At 38.4% G+C, this 24,594-nt stretch overlaps 1 protein-coding gene across 4 annotated transcripts in view; it reads left to right on the top strand.

Annotated features, from left to right (window-relative positions):
• CDC42BPB (CDC42 binding protein kinase beta (DMPK-like)) overlaps nt 1-24,594 on the top strand; it is a 100,328-nt gene that overhangs the window by 39,816 nt on the left and 35,918 nt on the right. For all 4 annotated transcript variants that reach the window (XM_010583982.1, XM_010583981.1, XM_010583980.1 and 1 more), the window contains exons 3-12: nt 2,138-2,221; nt 5,703-5,798; nt 10,264-10,412; nt 14,221-14,314; nt 17,500-17,700; nt 19,490-19,738; nt 20,723-20,802; nt 21,802-21,968; nt 22,068-22,187; nt 24,042-24,175. In XM_010583982.1, coding sequence (XP_010582284.1) covers nt 2,138-2,221; nt 5,703-5,798; nt 10,264-10,412; nt 14,221-14,314; nt 17,500-17,700; nt 19,490-19,738; nt 20,723-20,802; nt 21,802-21,968; nt 22,068-22,187; nt 24,042-24,175 — 1,374 coding nt within the window. The remainder of the gene's footprint in view (nt 1-2,137; nt 2,222-5,702; nt 5,799-10,263; nt 10,413-14,220; nt 14,315-17,499; nt 17,701-19,489; nt 19,739-20,722; nt 20,803-21,801; nt 21,969-22,067; nt 22,188-24,041; nt 24,176-24,594) is intronic.

Genomic DNA, 24,594 nt, shown 5'->3' with positions numbered 1-24,594 from the left:
AGCTGTGCGGGTGCTCGGCGATGCCAGGCTCACGTCATTCCTCAGCAGCTGAGCACGCTTCAAACTTCTGCCATCCTGCAGTGCTTTCAGACTGTGATGGCCTTAGATAAAGTGCAGTAGATGCATATCTGGGTTCTGATTTGTGCACTGTATTTGTACCTAAATGGCTGAGCAGTTCTAGTGCTGTGGTGTAATGAAACTTGAATGTTGCTTCTTCAGGGCTTGCAGAGCTATGCTTGCAAATTGCTTCTGCCCCAGAGCTTTTGTTCCTCTGCAGCGGGTAATTGCGCTCAATTCTGGTCTGTCCCTTCAGTGGAAATGGGGGTATTTCCTGAGTCATCATGTTCTGTACGGAACAGAGTTTAAAATGTATAGGGGGTAATGTCAGCATCTTGCAGTTTCTCAAAGCTTTTAATCTGCAGTTTGACTTAGTGTGCCTTCAGCTGTATCAGGGTAATGATTCAATTAAGTGTATGGAGAGAGGTTGTTACAATGGCTTTTAACTGCAAGGCCGTGATGAGGCTAGAAGCAAGGCTCAACATTTTAGGCCATTACTGAAAGTCAGTGTTGAGCGCTTTCTTATGTGCCAAGGAACCTCATGTGTTTGGTTGAGACTTTCTTGTCTTACTCATCCTTCCCCCACAGCACAAGCAGTGTCTGCGGGAGGTGTTTGTAGGCCAGGAGACACTGGGCTGTAATGTAGCCGTGGATATTCTGCATTGCTTACAGAAGCTTCTTCTTAGTGTCTTTCCCGGCTGCGTTTAGGGCCAGGTTCCCTCGTCTTTCCTGTGATGGGTGCCTGCGAGTCCTTTTCTTAAGCTGTTTCCATTACATGACTCTGTGTGCAGGTGTGTACTAGGTGTCGCTCATCTGTGACGTGACCTGGTGAGTGGAGCTTCACACACTGAGGGGTGGAAGGCTTAGGTGTGCATCTGCAGAGCGAGGTGTCTGTCTGAATGTGAAAATCCCGTTCTTGTGTTACTGGAGAAGCAGTTGTCTCCCTGCCCCTCATCTGGAAGTCCTTTACTGATAAGGTGCAGGGAGGTGGTGTATTTCCCTCTTCCCTCCTCAGAACTTCTGACTTTGTATAGTATTGCTCTGCTTGACGCACTATTTCAACCTTGTTTTATAGTCAGTGTCATCTTAGAGCTGCTGTAGTTCCTGAATCCCTTATAGACAAGTGTTTTTAAGCAACAGAAGGGGCAAGCTGTTACTTTTCCCACTGCTACTCAGAGCCCTGTTGAAAGCAATGAAAGCTGGTTGGTTTTCTACTTCTGAAATAGACATGAGCTGAGAAGCAGCAGTCCATGTATAGTCCTGTGAAAGTGTTGCTGTCTTAGTCGTGATGCCTGCTCTTCTTCTGCCAGCTGGAAGAATTTTGTGGAAATGATGGCTTTACCACAAGAAGAATTAGTTTTGGTCTTGAAGAATACAAGTCTTGGTCAAAATAAAGTCTTTGCATTCCTAAGCCTTGAAGTTTTTGTAGTCTTCTGTTTTTTCTTTCACTGTACAACTATGTGCACAGCTACTGTTTGTAATAGACCAGTCCAAGCAAGTCTGATACACAGGATGCATAGTAAAATGCTTCAAGCAAAATGATGAATAAGTAAATGAATACTGTTTTTGCTTCTTTTTAAATATCTGCATACAGTACACAAAAGCATGTTAATTTGCAAATGTCTTTCAAGTTTTTGAAACCTGAAATGTGAAAACAAATTAGTCAAATGGCAGTGTATTTCTGTTGACAGCAGTCTTTCTTGTTTTCTCAGGCTGCCCTTTTAAATGTTGCCTCATTGGCTGAAGGCATGACGTACAAGCATCACTTGTTCTTGGCAAACAATGCAGCTGTACTGTGCATCTTCATATGAAAAGCTTCATGCTCCTCCTGTATCATCCCCAGTGTACTTAATCATGAGCACTTGACCACACATGGTGTGCTGTGCATCAAGCACATAGTAATAATGTAGAAGGAATATAGAAGGAGCAAAGACTCAAGCTGTAGTTTATCAATGTGTGAGTTGATCGCTGATGACTCCTTAGTAACTTATTTTATTAATTTGTGACCAATAAGCTGTTTGAAAATTGTATTTCTCTTCTGACCATGCTTTTGTTAAATAAAGATATCTTATTATTTCAGGTTGCAGTTGTTAAAATGAAGTGTACAGAGCGCATTTATGCAATGAAAATTCTAAATAAGTGGGAAATGCTTAAAAGGGCAGAGGTAAGTAATATGGTTCTTTAATGCAGAGAATTTTTTAAATGGTAATAAGAAAATTACATTGAAGCTCTTCCAGATTAGGAAGAATTATTTCATGAACATAGGAGCTTCATTCTTTTTTCTTTTTTTCTTAAGCTGTTTTAATGCAATCAAGTCTGACAGTCCCTTCCAGGCATCTGTTCTCAGCATTACTGTGTATTCGTTTACCAGACAGTCTGCCCTAGTTCTTACCCTGAATTTATTGGCCAGATTTTTGTTTACAATAAAGGCAAGTTAAAGACTACATGAAAGCTGAGATTGGTGCTACTATGACATTCACAGCTGTATACAAAAACGTTATGAAAAGGTCTTGTTTGCCTTGCATTCAGAAAGCATACATTAAGGAGCTTTGCATCCTACAGTTTGTAACAGGATTTATATAACTGGTGAAACTATAACTAAGTATTTTGGAATCACAGATTCAGACTGTAAAACAAAATGTGTTAAGAAGGTAAATCTGTTTCAGAAGGGTATTTTTGATTAAAGGATATGTACGTTGTCACAACAAATTATGTAAATGTGAATGGGTACTTCACAGATTAGGAAAAGACCTACTAAGAATATGCTATGGGAAGTGGCATATTCCTAGGATACCTACTCTTGCATGGTAGAGGAAAACGTTACGGCAAATGTAATATTACATAAGTCAGCAGGTAAATGAGCAGTAGATTTGAGGGGAAAATACATGTAGTGCATCAATACTTGCAGCAGTTCTGTTAAGGGGCGAAGGCTAGCTGCTTGCTGAGGATGGAGCCTGCTGACCCTTCCTTGTCCCATTCTTCTGTCCCCTTCCTGACACCTCCTCCCCCCAGCCTACCCTTCCTAGTCCCTCCCTTCCTTTCAGTGAATCAGTGCCAGCTCTTTTCCTGTGAATAAATCTTCTCCCTCTTGTTAAGTTTAATTTAGTCACGCTCTGTCCATTGGTCCATGCTCTTCTTTACAAGCGGCGGCAGCCACTGCCACTCGGCTGTTCTTTGAGCTGTCAGGAGTGTTCACACTCTTGGCTGTGCTGCATCAGTGGTTCTGCATTAAGCCTTCCCCTGTACAGGGGAAATTTGGTGCCCTTTCTACACAGATTTCAGATGGGTTAATTCATTGGTCAGTATAGAATTGTTTTAAACCCGAATGCTTGTAGAGGGCTCCCAAACTCTAATGGAAATACAGCTACACTGGCTTACTTCAGTCACTTTTAAAGTGACTTAATTAAATGGCCTACCTAAATAGCTGAAACTTTTACATGTAGAGATGTCCTGAGAAGACAGATGTTTACAAGCTGTCTTCAAATTATGCGACTAACTCCTCTTACCCTCTCAGGCAGGTGAGAGGTGGAAGAGGATTATCCACCAAGAAAGATGTATAATGAGCAATAGTTTTCCCAGTACACACTTAGGACAATTAACAGTCCAGCTAAGTTCTCTTTCCACTGATTTTCCCCATCTACAAAGGGCAATAAAGGAACTGTCTTCTCTGCTGTGCCCCTTTGTCTTTTCCGGTAAAGTTTGCTACTTGATTTGGCTTTTCTGGATAAGCAAGACTTTATAACCTGCATATCAAGTTCATAAAACATCTGTATGTTAAAATTTCCCAAATGTGGTAAAACTTGTTAGTTTTTAAAATGAAGCCTGCAAGAATACAGTAGCCTTTTAAGTGGGTAGTTCCACTGAAAAGCAGACTTCAGGTGGTTTCTTATCCACTGTATGAGTGGTCTGAGAAGCACATTGTTGTACTGGTTTATTTGTTTTGTATGACTTATTAAAAATAGCAAAAAGTTATCTAAATACTGCTTGTTTGTGCACTAGCTGCAGGAAAAAAACATATGGTTAGAAGCCACTAAAATACAGGAAAGATTAGTGAATATCAGCTGACATCCTTAAATGGGTTGCAAGCAAAAATAGACATGCCATTTATGTTGATAAGGTGGACCATTTGTATTCGTTGTTCTGACAGCAAAATACATAGTCATTAGTGTATTACTGTTGACAGCTCCAAATAAGTCCTGACTGTCTGATTAGGTAGCCTGTCATGCTTTTTCAAGGCACATCTCAAGGCCTTTTAAGATAGTGTAAGCAGAGAAAGAGAGTTTTATACTTTGAAGTCATGATGCAAAATGTTCAGCAGCATTACTGTTTTTGGAGGGTTCATAACATTCCCTCGCTATTTGAGGTTGCACAGTGAACTGGATCAAGGAACTGATGTATTTGAAAATAAACAAACTAGTTTTCTGTGTTGGCAGCCTCCTCACATTGTGGTGCCAGAAAAACTGCGAAGTCCTGTGCTCTGGTCCTGCAGGCAGGTGATAGGATTACTTGGAGCTGCTGTTGCTGCCAAACTTTTTGTAGAGTGATACTTTGCCCTTGCATTCATAAACGGTTAAACCACTCTCAGTTAACATTTAATTACAATTTACATCTCTTTGCACCAGTAATTGCTGACTTTACAATGTGGCCACAGTATGGTCGTCTTCAGTAGAACTGTAGATTGACTTTTGCTTCCTTAGGGGGAAAAATGGTTGAGATACCTTTAGAAGGTGCAATCAGTATATGGGAAGGCTTGGGCTTCCTAGGCATGTGTCTTCCATAGTGCATTTTCTAAGACATCTGGACAAGCGGTAATGACAAAAAAAACCCAACAATTATTATCTAGAACCCAAACACCTGAATCTGCAGCTACAGAATATCCTAATAATGGCTCTCTGAGTTGAGAGTAGTGTAAGAGTCCCAAGGTCTGCATCTTGGTGGTTCTAATCCAATAAAAACGTTAATATATTTTTATTAAGGAGGACTCGCTTGAAGTTCATGAAAGTTGGTTTTATGTAAAGATGCTGAGAAAACCTGTTGTTACACAGAGCTTGCTTCTCTGAAGTGTTGCAGTGTGCTGTTTGAAGTAGAGGAAAGATTATTGAAAATGAAAATGCATTATACTGAACAAAGATAAGACAGTAAAATCTGCTTATTTCCTGTAGTGTGTTGGCAGTGTCTGGAACTGGAACTGTAATGTAAGAAAAGTATAGATGAAACTCTATTTTCACAAAGGTCTTTTTCAGAACCACCAGACTTACTTTCCTAGAGCTGGTATCTTTCTGCTACAGATTGCAGTGACAAGTTACCATTTTTCTGGCTTTTAAAAATACATTATGGAACAAAGATTCAGTGTTGACTCAGATTGGTTTGTGGGCTTTTTGGTGTTTTGGTGGGTGTGTGTTCGTTGGGTTGTTTTGTTTTGTTTCAGTTTTTTTAAGGTCACAGTCAGGATTAGAGTGACTGAATGCCTGACTACAAGCCTGCACAGATTCCCTGGGTTGTCACTTGTGCAGACTGAATTCCAATGAATAGAGACCTCTGTTCAGTAATTTTAAATAATCCATAATAAATATATCCATATATATTCATCCTGTGAAAACTACTTGTTGATGTTGACAATGGCTTTTTCCTCTCTCTTCCTTCAGACAGCTTGCTTCCGAGAGGAGAGAAATGTCCTCGTGAATGGAGATTGTCAGTGGATTACTACGTTGCACTATGCCTTTCAAGACGAGAACTATTTGGTATGTTTGATTCATCAGCAAATAAAAGCTTTAGGTTATGAAAAAACTTTATTTTTGGTACATTTAAGGATATTTGTGCAATAAATCAGTCTACCTCATGCCTCAAAAGTGTTTCAACATTCTTGTTTTCTCCTTGAAGAGAAACTTCAAAGGGACTGACTGTAATTCCAGGAGAGTGAGAAAGACGTGTAGTACTATGGTATATAGAGGTTTAGTTAAGCACTTTAAATTAACTAATCTACCCTTGCATAAAATATATCATGCTTAAGTTTAATGTTTTGGATAACACTGCAGTTAAATAATTTGAGAGGAGTTAACCCTGCAAAAGTAAAGAATATTTTTATTTTATTTTAAACTTTCAGAATGTCTTTTGAAGCAAGAGTTTGTTTTAAAATGGCAAAAGTAATTTAAAATTTTATTTAAAAAATATTAAGCTGGTATTTTAAAGGCCTCAGGAAAAAGCCTATTTCTTAAAAGTATTTAAATAAAATATGTTTATAAAGAAAGTCATTACTCCTGTTATGTTTTTTTTTTAATGGTGGGTTACTAGAACTATAACATATAAGCTATGTCACTGTAGTCACAGAAATCAGGAGAGTACTGGTCAGGAGCAAAGTCAGTAAAGCCCCAACATACTGCAATATACTGAACCATACAGTAACAAATGGTTACTTGAAGCTGCATTTGCAAACCTGCTATTTCTGTAACAACTGACATAGTTGTAATGTGAAAGTTTTCCCCTTCTTAATGCTTTTTAGAGAGTACCACAGTAGCAAGTCATGGTTATAAATAAGAAAAAAATGTATTGATAAAAGGCTGTCAGCGAGTTCAGGAACTGAGTATATGAAAGAGTTAGGAGATGCTCAAACGTTTTCACAGGTGCAGTCAAATTATTTTGACTGTCATGTTAAAAGTATTTTCAGAATAACAAGCACATTGTAAGCAAATAAGTAGTCGGGTCTTACCCTCATTTGCAAGCTATTTCTATTGAATGCTTTGTGATAGATCCAGATTTTCAAACTCTCAAAGTTTAGTCATCTCTGGCACTGCCTCATGAAGATAGCTCATAATTTCAAATTCCCTTGGAACCAAACAGCCTTCAGACTTGCATAAAAATAACCTAAGACATCCTGTAATGTATTTCCAAGTAGCTTGTAAGAATGGAGCTACCTAACAAAAAATTGTTAACTGTGCAAGATAGCAAGCAGTAGCAATGACAGTTATAGAGACGGTTCTAGCGTTGCTAATACCGTTTTATACAAATCTGTTCCAATAAGCTATAGCAGTATAATAAATTTCTTTTCCTCAAGTTCCCAAAGACATTTAGATGTTGAACTTTCACTCGATAGCAGAATTTAGACATCTAGCATCTAATTTAAGATCCAGTATCTCAGAAAGCAACAACTCTGCCTAGCAGCCAAAGTCAGCAGATTCCCAGCTTGCCTGAGGTCTGGCTCTGTGTGTGCTGAGATGCTGCCTTCCAATTTGGTTTGTTTGTTACTCAGCATCCATCTTATGTAAATGTCTGGTGCTCACAGATGGAGTGTGTCTGCATCTCAGTCACTCTATTGTAAATGATGCGTGAAGAAAAGGTGAAACACGTTAGGAAGTGACTTTCATCCAAGAACCTGGGCAGAAGGTTCTCTTCCATAATATCCTAGTGGTTCACTTGTCCAGGGGCTAAAAGATCTCTGCTCATCTTGAAGAAGTTTACATCCATGTTTTTGCACATCTTGGGAGAGTGCTGCCATGTTACAGAACCTGGGCAGATTGGGTTTATTTTTCAGTTGTGCTGTGCATCCTTGATCATTGTAGAATGGAATGTAAAGCTGAGAACAAAACAAGAACAGGCAAGAGGGCTTGGTTCTTCAACCTAGAGTGGACATCGGTCCTCTGAAAGAGAAAGCTCTAGGTTCTGGTATCTGCTCCCAGTGATGTTTGTGCATTATAGCTAGTGATTCTTAAATGCAAAACCACGTAAGCTAACCCTGAAGCAGAGAGAGAACCTTGGTGTCTTCCCACACCTAGGGCTTTGCCATCCTCCTCTGGCTGCATGATAAAGGGTTCTGAACAAGACAAATAAAAAGAAGGTAAGATGTTAAGGTAGAAAAGTAGTAGGTGCCCCTGAGAGTCTAGAATTAATTGAGGTTTCATTCCCTCTATTTAATATTAGTAGAATATGTGATGATGCAGAACTTAAGTATAAGCAAGAAACACAAAATTCTGTGAAATGTATATGTTCTGGGGTTCATTTTCTGGTTCTGCTCCTGTAGTTTTAAAATGTTTGAGGCAAATACACCATGTGGTACTGTTTTCTAAACAACCAACTCTTAAATGACATTATATGGAAATGCTAGCATGGCTTTTTTCTGGTTCTTAGAAAGCTTTCGTAGAGACAGTTTGAGTCAAGATGGGTTAAGTAAACCTTTTGTGATTTTGCTGAAGCAGATATGGTGTAGGTGAAACATAGTCCATGAATATTAGAAACATGTATGGGACCTGAAGTTCTTAATCTCTTCCAGATTAAAATCTTTTAGTTTTCTTGTGATTTACCAGAATAATTTTCTTTCAGTCTTATTCATGAAGAAGGGCATATGTGTGTTTGTCTGTTGTCAGCTTCTTAAAGGCATCTGAGTATTCATAAGAGTATTATGATGTATTTTTTTCCTTTGATTTCCAACTACTGTCCCTATTTGATGTAGTCACTTCCCTAGAAATACCGCTAGATTTCAGCATCAGAATAGCCTTTATTTGAACCCCATGTGAAGGGAGAAGTGCCTCCTGGCAAGAAGATCGTTGTGAATTGGAAGATGAATAAAATTTTACTTTCTTACAGAAGAGGTCTCACAACCTTCCTCTGATCCAAGTGCCTCATTTCATGGGTCAGCTGAGTTCTTGCTGAGTTATGAATGCTGTGGGAGCTGAGGGAAGTGCATTACCTTGTCTCTGACAGGCAGGATATTTCAGCTCCCACAGAAGCCGCTATAAGCTCTCTTAGCCTTGAATTTGAGAGAAAATACTTTAATACAATATCCCTTTTAAAACATTGCTGGCTCCTGTCTGTAGCGTTTTGTTTTCAAATGTAATTGTTGCATGTCTACAGTGTTCCAACACACGTTTAAAATTCCTTGATGGGTTGTGCAATATGAACGGATTGATTTCAACATAAGTGATGAAATTTGCCTATCAGATTAAGCTATAATTTGAATAAGATGGAGAAAAATAGCACAACCTGTGCCTTTCGGAGTTGCTTTTTTAAGCCAAAAGATAGTGAGATAGTATTCCACTTTATGTTCCTTTAGGTTCCTATCTTCTTTAATTTGCTTCCCTTGTGGAAGATGAATGTGTGGCAGGGACAGTGGATTGTAGGTTGCTTTACCTCGAGGAGAAAAATAAGATGACTGCTTTGGGAAGTTAATTCCAGAATAAGCAAAGTTATTCCTAAAACCACTTATCAAATCATCTTGGGAAGCATGGAACAAAATGGCTCAAGACTGGTAGTACTAGATAAAGTCATTATACCTGAAGTGATGGTCTGGATTTAGGTGGATATTGCTAGGAAATAACTATAATGCAATCCTCAGTTTGTGGTATAAGAAACAAATAGCAAGTCTGAGTCCTTTTCTTTCATGTTACCCTATCTGTGTTTGTCCTTTCCATGGAGAGGATAATGGCTGATTGGCCTAGGAGGCTGTTTACTTTTTCATTGAAATATATTCAAAAGAACATTAATGTTTGATTTTTTTGTTTGTTTGTTTGTTTGGGGTTTTGTTGTTGTTGTTGTTTTAATTTCCCACTGTAGTGCCTTTGGCTTGACAGTGCTTCTGGCTTGTCATGGGCATCCCTAATGTATCGTGTCATCAAGCTCTTGCCAGCTATGTTATGCATCCATGATGTGGCATGTGCCAAGATAAATATTTGAAGATGTTGATGTGATAAGTTCCACTTTTGGAACCACTAGTAGTATTGAAATGGTACCAAAACTAAAAAGAGTAATGAAATGTATATTTTATACTAAGCTGCATCAAGTACTGTTTTTAAATATGTGTTTTTCTTCCTGCATCCTCTGGAAGTTCTCACCTTAAGGGTTGATAACCTACAGTAGTTTTGGTGATGTTAGATCATTTTCTTTGTGTGACACTGTAGTTAAGACAAATAAACTCACCCCAATTTACTTGTTTGTTGCTGCTGTATCTTGGGTGTTTGTTTTTGTTTTTTTTTTTTTATGGTGAGAACTGAATGCTGATGTGTCATCCTTACTGTTATTATTAAAGGAATATGATATCTTTTTAAACTAAATAAGCAAATAAAAGTAATGCAAAAGATTACTAATTTTGACTACTTTCCCCAGGTACATAAAAAAATAAGTGAAAGAGGTTTTTTCAGGGGTTAACTGATAAACTTTAATTTTTTTTTCTTACCAGCTGTCTCTCAGTACTTGACTGCTTTATTTCTCCCTTTTCAGTATCTAGTGATGGACTACTATGTTGGTGGTGACTTACTGACGCTTCTCAGTAAGTTTGAAGACAAGCTTCCTGAAGATATGGCTAGGTTCTACATTGGTGAAATGGTGCTTGCTATACATTCCATACATGAGCTGCATTATGTGCACAGGTAAAATACTGTCTCACTTGGCAAAAAATACATGCACAGTTATATGCAGCTAATTGTAAAGATACTGCTATGTATACAGATGGACACAGTAACCACAGGCAAACTACTGTGGGTACTTCCTTACTATATACTGTAAAATACCTGTATAAGCTATTACACTTCAAATATCAAGTTTTGATGGATTGAAATTAGAAGCAGTGACATTTATCTGACTAAGCTTTTACTAAAGCTTTTATTTTTAATCAAGCTTGTTGACTTATTCTCAATTCACTTCATGAATATTTATCTGCCTTTGTCCAAGCCAGCCAAAAGTTTGAAGCAGTTTGAATTCTCTGCAAAAGTTTAGACATTTGCAAAATTTACGCACAGTAAGCCCATGATAACATTAATGCATCTATTTACCTGAGGTCATCCTCAAACGGTTTTTGTAATGAGTGGTATGTGCTGGTCTAATTGTTTCTGTGCACAGGTTTTATATTCCGGCTCAGTGCCTACCATCATGTTAACTTAGGTTGTGTTCTGTAGTAGTTAAGAGTACATAATATTCCTCATTCTCTGTCAGAGGAAACAGGTCAGGAAGGTAGAGAACACTTTGTGTGATGCTTTTTTGGCTGCTTCTTGGAACAGCTGTTTTAGAAGAGCTGTGAGTAGTGCAAGGGAGGCATTTGATAAATATTTTTTCATCATTGTAAGAGTCTTGATCAGGGGAGAATTTCTATCCTTTGTTTGCTTTTCAGATTTAACAACTGTGTATGAGATGTCAGTTAGAAAGCAAAATTATACTAATTCTGGAAACCTTTGCAGTTGTCTCTTTATATGCTGACTTTATAGCTTGATTTCAATAAACAGAGAAGTTAAAAAAATACAGAGTGTGAGAGCAGTGAGGTTTTTCAGTTAACTGAATACTGCTTATGCCTGTATGTGTAGGTTCACGGTAGGTCACTGAAAGTCCCAGCTCAGGAGAAGTGGACTTCATACTAGCATTGTATCTGACTTGGCAGGTCCCTCTCGGCCAGGTCCCTTTACCTCTTTATGCCTTTATTTCTTAGACTGTGAAATAAGGACAGTTTTACTGTCTCTTTTGTGAAATTTATGGGTGAAAACCATTAGGTAATTGAGGAGATTTTCATTTACAATCATTGTTTAAAAGACACAGGGAATTCTCAGACTATAAAACTTTGAATTCTTCTGTTCAGACTTCGATCACTGTTTCAAAAATTAAAAAAAGAAAAGATGCATAAACTCTAATATGCCTGTGAGTGAATGTGGACAATATGTGGGGATATAAAAATGTTACAGACTCAGAGAAGTTCACCAGAGGCACCATTGCACCCATTTCCGAGGAAAGTGGCCTGACTAACTGAGCAGCTACATCTTTGCATGAGACTGAATGAATGTCTGTTGTGGCAATAGGAATGAATGGCTCTGAGGCCAAAACATACGCTTTGAATAGGAGATATATGAATGCCCAAGAAATTACTGCTTGGCAACTGGAATGGATTAGGAGGAAGCATGATTGCTCTGGAGAGGATTTCAAGGACCCTTTAAAGGCTTATATGACCTGTTAGCTGTAGATAGGAAACAGTAGAGCTCAGAGATGAGGCATTAAGCTTTTCTGAACAGAAACAGTGTTCCCTTAGGCAAGCGAGATCTGCATGCAAAGCAGAAAAGAGGAGATGTGTTGGATGAGATTGGTTCATGCTTCGAGTGGCACTGTGAGCGGTGTTCTTTAAAAAACAAACAAACAAACAAATTGGTGTATAGTTGTATATAAGCTTTAATAGTTCTCTGCACCTACTGAGCTTGACTTGTGGTCATTGGCCTGTAAGGAAATGTTGACAATATCTGGAACTGAAATGTATGGAATAAGTTTAACAGTAGAAAATTACTAAAGAGTTTATCGGGAAAGCATAGTGAGATGGTCTAATCTTCTGTGTTAATGCATATTTTTCTGTATTATAACAAGTAAGTATGCATTTAATTTATGTTGACGGGCATAGATTAGCATTTACTATTTTGTCTTAATATGGCTAATGAGCAACAGTATTAGTGAAGTTTCAGTAATTAATTTCAAAGCATTAGCCCTTGGTTAAAAAGTGTTAATCCAAGTTTGTGTTTGAAAAATTTATCAGATTGGCAGGATTTTTACACATATGAGGACCCTTTGTTAAACCTATCATGGTTTTTCTCATAAGTCTCCTCAGGTGTGAAACTCTGTAATTCAGCATCTTAAAAATCAGACATCGTCAGCTTACACATCTATGTAGCAAGGTGTATTACAGCACTTTTTTTCTTTGTTCCTAGTAATTCTAGTCTCTCAAAAATTAAGCTGAAGCTATTGTACAATTTTTAAGTTTTTGAGCATTTGAAAAGAAATACAGGATTTTATGGTGCAACAAGACTGGTGGGTTTAAGGTAAACCACATGTGGTTTTATTTATTACTAATAGATAGTATTATTTAAGTAAATATGATATCTAAAAAACCCCACCAAATCAGCACATTTATAGGCTTGGTTATCCTTTTTGGCTATCTCAGATAAATAATAATATTTCAGAATAGCGTGATGATATGCTGCCATGTTGGGAGCTGATCCTGGATAGTGTTGGGTAAAGAAAGGGAAGAAGACTGGTATATGTTACCTTGGAAGACATGGATGTTCTCCTTTTTAGCCTGCAGAATTGGTGCATAACTGAGTTGGTTTTGTTTTCTGCACTTGCTCTTCTCTCTTCCTTTCTTGTCACCTTCCCAACATCTTGGCTAGGTGCTCTTAAAATCATTTGGGATATTTTGAAGCTATTAATAAAAAAAAAAACCAAACAGCATAATATGTATTGGGACTGTCTTATTAAGTTGTCCGGATGATTGATCTTTTACTGATACTTTACTTTGTGTGAATTTGAGTACAAAGTGGTGAAATAAAATGTGGTTAATCGGTAGACTAAATTCAATTAACATGCTCTTTAGCAAATCTTTTTTGCCTACCTTCCTGATATCAAAAAGAATATCAAGTAATGAGCTAGAATGAAATTGGAATCTTAGTTCCATGTCATTTAGTAGCCTTAGCATGCTGTATATCATTTTATAACCTGCTATATATGTGTAAGAATAGGAAAAAAACTGTTTGATATTGGAGACTTTCTAATGTTACTGTATCCTGTTGAAATGGCATTGCCCTGATCCCAGAGCTGGGGGAATTCAGTGGCTTGCAGAGTAACTGCCGCATGTAGATGGGATGCAAAAGTCTTTAGGTATCCGTAGAACCAAATGTGCTGTGCAGTAGTGTATAGAAAGTCTTGAATAGCAAATGAAAAATAATGGCCAACAGAAACGCTGGACAAAATTTAGAGAATCAGTAAAAAAAAAAAAAAAGTCTTCCTAGATAAGAAGCTAGGATTTAGTTATTAAGTCTTGGTAAAAAACATGAGATTAAAATATTGCCTTTTCTCTTTTATCTATCTTGCCTGTAAACAGTATATTGTGATGCATATAATCTTGAAATTGTTGGTGAAGTAAACTGCCTATCTTTTACAGTCAGTATGACTCACTGTAATTATTCTGCTTGGTTATTTGACCATTCAGAGCTCAACTTTGATGAGCTTGAAAAACTGATGTAATCTAAAGCTTCAATATTGCGGGCAAAGTTTTAATTTGGGCAGGAGGAGATGGTCGTAAGTAGTGCAGTAAAAAGAGTTTGCATCAGTGGATATCCAACATAAAATTCTTTGTTCTTCTGATGCAAGATTAATCTTTACAAGCAGAGCTAATACTATATATTTAAATCTTCTCACTTCTTTCTATTGTAACAGGGACATAAAGCCTGATAATGTTCTTTTGGACATGAATGGTCACATACGACTGGCAGACTTTGGGTCCTGTCTGAAAATGAGTGAAGATGGCACAGTATGTATGAAGCAAAATTTAATCGGGTCACTGGTAGTGGGACTTTGTGAGTGAGTTCCTGGTCTTAAAGCTATTAGACATTGTGAGCATGCATCAGGGAGGTGATAGATTGTAAGCTTATTGACATGCTAAAAATTAAGGGAAGAGTATAATTCAACATACTTCTAAAAACGTTTTTGACATCTTCATCTCCTTGTTTTACAGGTTGCTACCGTTTAAAGTTATTCTTTGCTATGTTTTTCTGTCTTTCATGTTTTCTTCTACTGGCCATTTCAGTTCTCATGAGATTATTAGGAACTGTCCAAACACCCTTTGTTCAAAAAGGATAGAAATTTGATACTAATTATGTATTGGAATCACAGGTGACCAGGAACCTAGAAGCCGTGACAGACTTGAAGTATAAGTCATCCAAAATGAGGACATAACTAAGCACAACAGGAACTTAATCTGGCTACTGCTGTAAAAGACCATAAAAAATGTTTCTATAAGTACACTAACAACAAAAAGAGGTCTAAGGAGTATCTCCATCCCTCATGGGATGCAGTGGGAAACAGGGTGACAAAGGATGAGGAAAAGACTGAGGTACTTAATGCCTACTTTGTCTCAGTCTTTAATAGTAAGATCAGTTGTTCCTCAGGTGCCCAGCGCCCTGAGCTGGAAGACAGGGACGAGGAGCAGAATGAAGCCCCCATAATCCCAGGGGAAATGGTTAGCAACCAGCTACACCACTTAAGACACACACAAGTCTATGGGGCCGGATGGGATCCACCCAAGGGTACTGAGGGAGCTGGTAGAAGTGCTCACCAAGCCACTTTCAATCATTTATCAGCAGTCCTGGCTAACCAGGGAGGTCCCAGTTGACTGGAGGTTAGCAAATGTGATGCCCATCTACAAGAAGGGCCAGAAGGAGGATCCAGGGAACTACAGGACTGTCAGTCTGACCTCGGTGCCGGGAAGGTAATGGAGCAGATCATCTTGAGTGCCATCAACACGGCATGTACAGGACAAGGCGATCAGGCCTAGGCAGCATGGGTTTATGAAAGGCAGGTCCTGCTTGACTAACCTGATCTCCTTTCATGTCAAGGTGACCCACTTAGAGGATGAGGGAAAGGCTGTGGATGTTGACTACCTAGACTTTAATGAAGCCTTTGACACTGTTTCCCACAGCATTCTTCTGGAGAAACTGGCTGCTCATGGCTTGGACGGGCATACTCTTTGCTGGGTAAAAAACCATCTGGGTGCCTGGGCCCAAAGAGTGGTGGTGAATGGAGTTAAATCCAGTTGGCAGCTGGTCATAAGTGGTGTTCCCCAGGGCTCAGTATTGGGGCCAGTTTAATATCTTCAATAACAATCTGGATGAGGGAATCGAGTGCGCCCTCAGTAAGTTTGCAGGTGACACCAAGTTGGGCAGGAGTGTTGATCTGATTGAGGGTAGGAAGGTTCTACAGAGGGATCTGGACAGGCTGGATCGATGGGCTGAGGCCAACTGTATGAGGTTCAACAAGGCTAAATGTCGGGCCCTGCACTTAGGTCACAACAACCCCATGGAAAGCTACAGGCTTGGGGAAGAGTGGCTGGAAAGCTGCCTGGTGGAAAAGGACCTGGGGGTGTCGGTCAACAGCCAGCTGAGTATGAGCCAGCAGTGTGCCCAGGTGGCCAAGAAGGCCAATAGCATCCTGGCCTGTATCAGAAATAGTGTGGCCAGCAGGAGCAGGGAAGTGATTGTCCCCTGTACTGGGCACTGGTGAGGCCGCACCTCGAACAGTGTGTTCAGTTTTGGGCCCCTCACTACAGGAAAGACACTGAGGTGCTGGAGCGTGTCCAGAGAAGGGCAACGAAGCTGGTGAAGGGTCTAGAGCACAAGTCTTATGAGGAACGGCTGAGGGAGCTGGGGTTGTTCAGCCTGGAGAAAAGGAGGCTTATCGCTCTCTGCAACTGCCTGAAAGGAGGTTGTAGCGAGGTGGGTGTCGGTCTCTTCTCCCAAGTAACAAGCAATAGCATGAGAGGATACGGCCTCAAGTTGCGCCAAGGGAGGTTCAGATTGGATATCGGGAAAAATTTCTTCACTGAAAGGGTTGTCAAGCATTGGAACAGGCTGCCCAGGGAAGCAGTGGAGTCACCATCCCTGGAGGTATTTAAATATGTGTAGATGTGGTGCTTAGGGACATGGTTTAGTGGTGGACTTGGCGGTGTTAGGTTAACAGTTGGACTTGATGATCTTAAAGGTCCTTTCCAACCTAAATGGTTCTATGATTCTATAATTAAAAAACGGTTTGTTTTATATGCTTTTTACAAATGGAACAGCAACATTATGATAAGTGGCCATCTTGTCCACCAGATTGGATACAGCCCTAAAAGCTAAATCACTCGTGATGGGTTTTGTTTGTTTTGCCTAGTTTTGGGTGCTTCCAGGGGTTCCAGTCCTGCCAAGGTATGGCACGCAACATCATTCACCAATTTTGGCACAAACTCAGGTCTTGGTGACATTCTTTAGCCATAAAATGCCTGCCAAGGATTTACCATATAACATACAAAATAATTCGGAAGGAGCCATTGTAACTCTGTGTGAAACCTGAGAACACATTCCTAGAGGTTAGAGCTGCTTTGCCACTGCCCTGATGGTCCAGGCTTCCCTAGTACTTGGGTGCACGACAATTCCCCACCTTACCCCTGTATTGCAACCAGTTGCACATTATGCAATAAGCATTAAACCAATTTCTGTCATACTAAAAATAGGGGACTACTGGCCCGAGCACCTTGTTTTGTGATCTTCAAATGAAACTGTAAAATTTGGTCATATGACTTGAACTTCCTACTTACTAATTTTTCAGTGCAACTTCTGGCAGCCAATTGCAATTTTGAAGTATAAACAGACACAAAGGCAAAACATATTCTTCTCTTGTCTTTCTGCTTTCACAGTAGCTGTGATTATTTTGGGTTTCTACTGTGTTCAGAATAAAACATATCAACTGATTTTATGTAGAAGTAGATCCGAACTTAATCTTTGCAGTCTTTGCTACTTTCTTAATATTTTCTTTATGTTATTGCAGTGATTTTATAAATCTCTTCTTTTTCCAAAATCATGTTGTGGTGTCTCTGTTTGTCAGAAATACTAGTGTGTGAGTGAGGAAATTGCTGAGCGAACCTGAAATCTTACAAGAATTATTGTTTGCCTTATTTTTAAGGTACAGTCATCAGTAGCAGTGGGTACACCTGACTACATCTCCCCTGAGATACTGCAAGCAATGGAAGATGGAATGGGAAAATATGGGCCTGAATGTGACTGGTGGTCATTGGGTGTCTGCATGTATGAAATGCTGTACGGTGAAACACCCTTTTATGCAGAGTCATTAGTGGAAACCTATGGGAAGATTATGAATCATGAAGTAAGAGCTATATTAAATCTCTGTGTACTCGCTGAGTTTATAATGTTTACAGAGAAACTGTTATCACTGAAAGATACTGAAGTGATAGTAGGTCTTTGCTTTTTCACAGTGTTTTAGAACCATATTGTGTAGGTTTGTTGGTTCAGGTTTATAGGAACATTTGCTTCTCTGAACTGCAGAAATTGAATTCTTTGTCAAATTGAAATTTTTCTCTAAATGCTGACATTGTTCTTGTTGGAAAACCTAAGCAGTCATCACAAAATCGAAATAAAAACCAACTCTTGTGTTGGGCCCATTGAAAGTTTCCTCTGGACTGTGAAGGAGAAATGAAGTAATGCATTATTTACACAGCTGTGCACATTTTCTGTCACACTGGTAACAGTACAAAAAAGGGAAAAGGCAAGTCAACCAGTGTAGGCATGAGCTGCATGAAGAACATGAGGTAGGGGGGTTTGTCTAGGGTCAAAGTGGTAGACAAGTGTTGAACTTCTGGGTGCATTTTGAACATCAGAGAAGTAAGAACACCAGTTCATGGTGTCCTTTCAAGAGCTGTATTAGGAGGATGTGTTTATGTGCATACTCATCTTAGGTAGCCAGAAGCTATTGCATAGGGTGTGTTGTTGCATTTTCTTCTCCCCAGGATGCATGCAGTTTACTGGTGTTTACAAAGCTGTGCTCTCATGGTGAAGCAGTGATGGATAAGATATGAAATCCTTGCCAGAGCTGACATCCTTGCTGTGATGAATATTAATCTCCCTCTTGCTTTAATTTCTTCAACGAACTAACTGGTTGCAAATGTAACCAGTGTAAATTCTGGCTACCTGGCTCTTAAGCCATTTGGGAGGAAGTTTGAAACTGTTGTCCAGCAGACTTAATGTTTTAATCTCATTTGGACACACAATCAATATGATTGTGTGGTTTTCACTGAAAGTTTTAAACTTTAATTTCAATTATGCTGGTTTGGTCCCTAATGATCTCATTTTAAACTTGGAAAGTTGGGGGGTTATATATATATATATAAAAATATATATATGTGTGTGTGTATATATATGTGCATGCTATTGTCCTTTATTGAAAAAAAAACAAACCAAAAAGCCCTTTTTGACTATGCAGTGGTAGTAGTAGCAAGCTAAAATACAGAAAAAGTTTTCCCAATTTTTATCTAAAGTAATTTCAGATGTTAGTGGTAACTACAATTTTTAGATCTTCTGTTTGCTTATGATAATATAAATCTTTGCTAAATGTAGGTTATATTTTGGTAAGAAAGCTAGGTATTTAACCTATAAATTAGAAAACTACATCCTTAAATAGAACAATGTTTTATAAAGAATTTACTACCGTCATGGGTTTTTAAGAATTGAAATTAATAAAATCTCAAGGAGTACATCTTCAGGAGAACAGTGGATCTGTGACTAAGAATACCAGTGAGAGTCTGCCTTTATTTATTGTATGATCTTTAATATATTGTAGTGTGTCAAAATTCCTGTATGTCTTAAAAAAAGAAGTTTGCTTTTCCAAATAGAGTTACTGTTATTGCAGTTAGTTTCAAACAGATCTTTGTTAAACAAATTGAGAAATGATTACTTGTCCTTGAAATCCATTTTAAGACAAGTCTAACACTGAATGTATTGCATTGTGCTTTGCCGCTGCTTGCTGGAACAAGAGCAATGTTTGACTATTCATTTCCAGTTTTATTGATGTAACTTAGCGTGTTCTTTTTGAAACTACTGTTGAAAGTTATGGAATGGATTCTTCCTCTAAAAATTTCTCTATTTGTTTTGTTTTCTAGGAACGATTTCAGTTTCCATCCCATGTTACAGATGTATCTGAAGAAGCAAAAGATCTTATTCAGCGACTTATCTGCAGTAGGGAGCGTAGACTGGGACAGAATGGAATAGAAGATTTTAAGTCTCATGCATTTTTTGAAGGACTTAATTGGGATAACATCCGAAACCTAGAAGCACCTTACATTCCAGATGTTAGCAGTCCTTCTGACACCTCAAACTTTGATGTAGATGATGATGTATTAAGAAATCCAGTGAGTCTGGTTTTATATATTACTAATGCAAATATGCAACCTTGCTGCACTCTAAGGTAGTAGTGAGAACTTATTTCAAAATAAGTAATGTAAGAAATGAAAAATAAGTCATTTCAAATGTGAAAAATTCAAGGTTTTCATCTCTTTGGCATTTTGGGTTATCAGAAATTGTGAGCTGCTTTTCTAAATGGTAGCGCTTACCAAAATGGACTACTGTTACACAGTCAGTCAAAGTTAAAACATATTTAGGTGGGGAAAAAATGCTTAGTTGCCCTTTTAGTTTACCTTTACAAGGAGCTAGTATTTGGATTTATTCCTTTTCAAAGGTGAAAAAAAAAAAAATCTGTCTTCAGAAATACACATATATTCTCCATGCAGCTTGCAGTCAGAGCTGTCCAGGTGAGAACGCTCACACTGCTATTTCTCCACTCGCCTAAGAACCAGGAGGTTGGTTTTTGGAGTGGGGACATTGGTGTTCTCCTCCATTTCTGTTGTGTAGCAGTTTACAAATTTGGGTCAGGAGAAGCAGAGGGCTTATGTGGTAATTTGTTCATCAGCTTGTGTTCCAAGAAATGAAGAGCTTTTGGCATGGTTTTTTGGTTACGTATCTAACAGTAACTAGCATACTAAAACTAACAGCATGCATTTTGTTGCCAGGTCACCTTTAATTAGGAACTTCAAATTTCAGGTTTTCTTTTGTTGGTTGCATTGTGCTTTGAACTTGTTGAAATGCTGCCCTTCCAAGTGGCAGTTCAAGAGGCTCCTAAATTCTAGTCATTATATTAAGTGACCTAATCTGAAATAAAGTTCATCCAGGGACAATAGAAGGCTATACAATGAAGCATAACTGCCAATTGTCAATTGGTATGCGCTAAGAAAAGTCTTTCCATTAGCTGTCTCTCTTTAACTGTTGAGGCTAAATCAAATGCCTTTAGCTCTGTATGGGTTCTCTTTCGGGTTTTCATGCGCGTTGTTTTCATGCAGGAAGTGGTGCCACCAAGTTCTCATACAGGGTTTTCTGGATTGCATTTGCCATTCGTTGGGTTTACATACACAACTGATAGGTAAGTAAAGGATATGTTGCTCATTAAACTTGTTTCCCAAATGCAGCTAATTCTAGGAAATTCTCATTTTTATAAACACGTAGAAAGGCTGATGTCCATAGGTGTACCTATGACAAACCTTTATCCCTTTTTTTCCCCCAGGTTTCTGAACATGTTTTGATCATGCTTGTCAAGATTAGATGCTTTTATATTTAATATTTTATCTATTTGAAATAAATGAAAGTTAAGGGACTAGACATGTCACTTGCAATTGGCTAGAAACTTGTTGTTCCTGCACTGAGAGGCTGAGAGCAAGTCTTGTCCACATTGCACGTCTGCCAGGAACAGTTCAGAATTAGCTCATTGCTCCGAAGTCCTGCTGGTAGTCTAAGTTAACATAGATGGTTCTGAGCATGGTCAAAGTAGCTCACTTTGCACATCTTTGAAATGGCCTCCATCTGACTTCAGAGATCCCTCAAACGTATACTTGTCTCTGATCTTAAGGTTATTCTGCCCTGTTTGTTATTCCCTTATTTCCCTTTGCTGGGGTTTGTTACCCCATGCAATACTATTTCAGAAAGAACCCAGTACACTCATCCTTTTCAGGGTGAGATCATATGGCTTAACTTAAATCCATCTTTGTCACATTTTAAACTAAACTTTTGGGTTTGTTTCTCAGCTCTCGGTGCAGGTACATTTACCTGCTAACTTCGCTGTCAGCTAGTAGTAACCTTTGGCATAGGAGAGTTAACATTTTCAGTTATTTAGGCAGTTTGTAAACTGAATGTACGTCCACATCATTGAAGTCCTGAATGCAGGTATCTTCATTCTACAGCAGCATACACAGTAGCTAGGGAATAATAACTTTATCTACCCTGACAGTTGTCTCAACAGAAACAATTACTTCACTAATTGTTCATGTAAATTTGAGGTGCGTATTTGGTGGAATCGCAGCATGTCACTGCTGTAGATTGCTGTGAGTATTTATTAAAATGTTCTAACTTATGTATTTGTTTTCAGCTCTTTATCTGATAGAGGCACTTTAAAGAGTGCGATGCAGTCTGACACTGTAACCAAAGATATGGATGTACAGCGTGACTTAAAGAACACTTCACAAATAGAAGGCTATGAAAAGAAAATACGGAAATTAGAGCAAGAAAAGCAGGATTTGAACAGAAAACTGCAAGGTTAGTGATTTATATTTGTTTGCATTCTTAGTTCTGTTCATTAGGAGGAATTGGAGTGTATTTTATTGAAAACCTTTTCCTTCCTCTTCTGATTTTAAGAATCTACACAGACAATGCAGAACCTCCAGGGTCCAGTGTGTGTTACAGTAAATACAAGCCGTGATAAGGAGATTAAAAAATTAAATGAAGAAATCGAACGGCTGAAGAACAAATTAACAGGTAAGCCTCTGGCATGGTAATTATAGTAATACAATTTATTTTGCTACTCCTGGTAACATTAGGTATTGTGTTTTTGCAATAAGAAAAATTAATGTTCTTGAGGTGCTAAAAAACCAAAAGGTTTTTAAAGTCTCGTTCAATATTAAGAGGCATTTCAGTTTTTCCAGATGAGCACTTAACTTTTTCTTCCACTTGCTTGGCCTGATAGCATATACTAGCATGGGGAGTCTAGATTACGATGAATTGTATGGATGGATTCAGTTAAATATTTTGTGTGGTGTTTATTTCCCTAAAAATCTCAGGAGATCCTGTTCCCTTACTTCTTTTTTGGGGGAGTATTGTTTTGGAGGGCTTTTACACACTGCAGGTGTAAGAGGCAGTGGGGAGAGAAGACTAGTTGCTCTTTAGTAACATAAGGGGATAGGTGGGGAGGATGTATAATAATAGTTTACATTTAAATGTTTCTGAGCTCCTGCTCCCTTTGTGTTTCTGTCTGGTGATGCATTAATTAGGAAGCACTGAGCATTGCAGAAAAACAAATACTGGCATCTGTCCTGAGAGAAGACTGACTCATCCATATCACTAAAAATCTGTTGCTTGACAATGCTATTAGTTTATCCATACAAAACTGTTAGCATCTAATTTTTAAGTGGGAATCAGTGATAAAATTGTAGTTTTTAATCCTGATGACTTGGCTGAGAGGTTTATAGGGGCCTGTAGTATAGCATAAGTGCGTTCAGATGCCGAGTTGCTGATGCAACTGCAGTTTGGCAATATACTGCCTTTGTAGGTGCATGCACTGCAAAAATCAGCTCAGCTCTCCTACATAGATTATCCTTCCAAAAAAAGCTATTCTTGTGTTTTCTGGAGTTAGGTTTGAGTCAAAATAGTTAGATTAAGGTGCTACTTCTGCAAATGATTCATGTTTATCTAGCTCTTCAGCCAATGGTGTCCTGTTAAATATAAAAACTAGCAGTATGGACTGATTTTTAAAAAGAAGTAGTATTGGTTGATGTAGGGTGGGAGGATGTTTGTGCTGAAGTGATGAAAGGAATAATACTTTAATCATTACAGCAGTGCTTGGGATCCCTGAATACATATGGCTAATTTTCCTGTTCTGCCATAGACATCAGTGGAACTTCAGAAGGTTATTCCCTGTGCAATTTCTTATTTATTTGATTAAAAGAAGTAGTAATTAAAACCAAATGGAGAATGGCAGTTCATTTTCTTACCAGCTCTAAGATTGAGCAGAAGTGTATAAAGATGGTTAGTTTGTTGTGCTTAAAGATGATAATTTCAAATCAAATTTCTTTAATTATCTTTGAGAGTAAAGAGAGAACTACCAGGAGAACATGCTGCCAGGAATATGGGCAGTTGGGTCTCCAGCCTGCCTCATGCAGGATGGTATTTCCTTCCCAGATTGTTAGTTCTTGTCTACTCTAGGAAATAAATAGTCCTCTCATGTCTTGCTAGATGCACTAATGATTGACTGTAGCCTTGCTTGTCATATAATGAAAACTATTTAGGAGACAAATTACTAGAACTAGAATTAGAACAACTCAAGTTTATATCAATTTTTTAAAGGGCTAGAAGTTGCATTCCTCAAACCAAAGCCCTGTGCTAAGGCTTTTTCACTTAGAGATCACAGTCTTTGGGAGGATTTCTTTAATAGGCTGAGAAAATTAAAATTGTTTGGTGTCAGTGCCCCAATATTACCTTAAACAGTCTAAATTCGTGGGAAAGGGAAAGAAGTTGATTTTCCAAGCAAAGTGATGCTAGTTTGCTTGAGTAATGTTGCTTGCTTTATTGGTGTAAATTTGGGACCAGTTACCTTTAATATGTATTAATCTACAGATATAAGTAAACTGGAAGGACAGCTTGCAGATGCAGTGGCTTTTCGACAAGAACATGAAGACTCTATACACAAGTTGAAAGGACTAGAAAAACAGTGCAGAGTACTGCGGCAAGAAAAGGAGGACCTTCATAAGGTATTGATCCAAAGACAGATATGTTTAAAAATGATCATGTAAAGTAGTTATAGAACAGTTCTGTTGTGATTGCAATTTTAGTGTTTTAAATGCTTCTTTTTAAAACTATACCGAGATGTTAGTGAACCTGTTAATTTCATTAGCAATAGAGTAGTTTTCCAAAGCAGCACACTTTGTTTTTTTGGAAATTGATAGGCATCTCACTTATTTCAAATGTGTTCTGCTAGATGGAACAAACACTTAAAGAATGGTTTTAGTTTACCTGTTTAATTTTTCTCAACTGTTTCAGTAAAAGTCTGAGGGCAATGAAGAGAGACTTCAGGGCCTTGGGATGACTGGTTAAGGGAGCAGGAGTACAAGTAGTCTTCTCTTCTATCCTTCCAGTTGCAGGGAATGATGTGGGAAAAAACAGGAAGAGC

This window comes from Haliaeetus leucocephalus, unplaced genomic scaffold (assembly GCF_000737465.1).
Source record: "Haliaeetus leucocephalus isolate CR32 unplaced genomic scaffold, Haliaeetus_leucocephalus-4.0 Scaffold932, whole genome shotgun sequence".
NCBI lineage: Eukaryota > Metazoa > Chordata > Aves > Accipitriformes > Accipitridae > Haliaeetus > Haliaeetus leucocephalus.
This window is presented reverse-complemented; position numbering and strand designations above follow the sequence as displayed.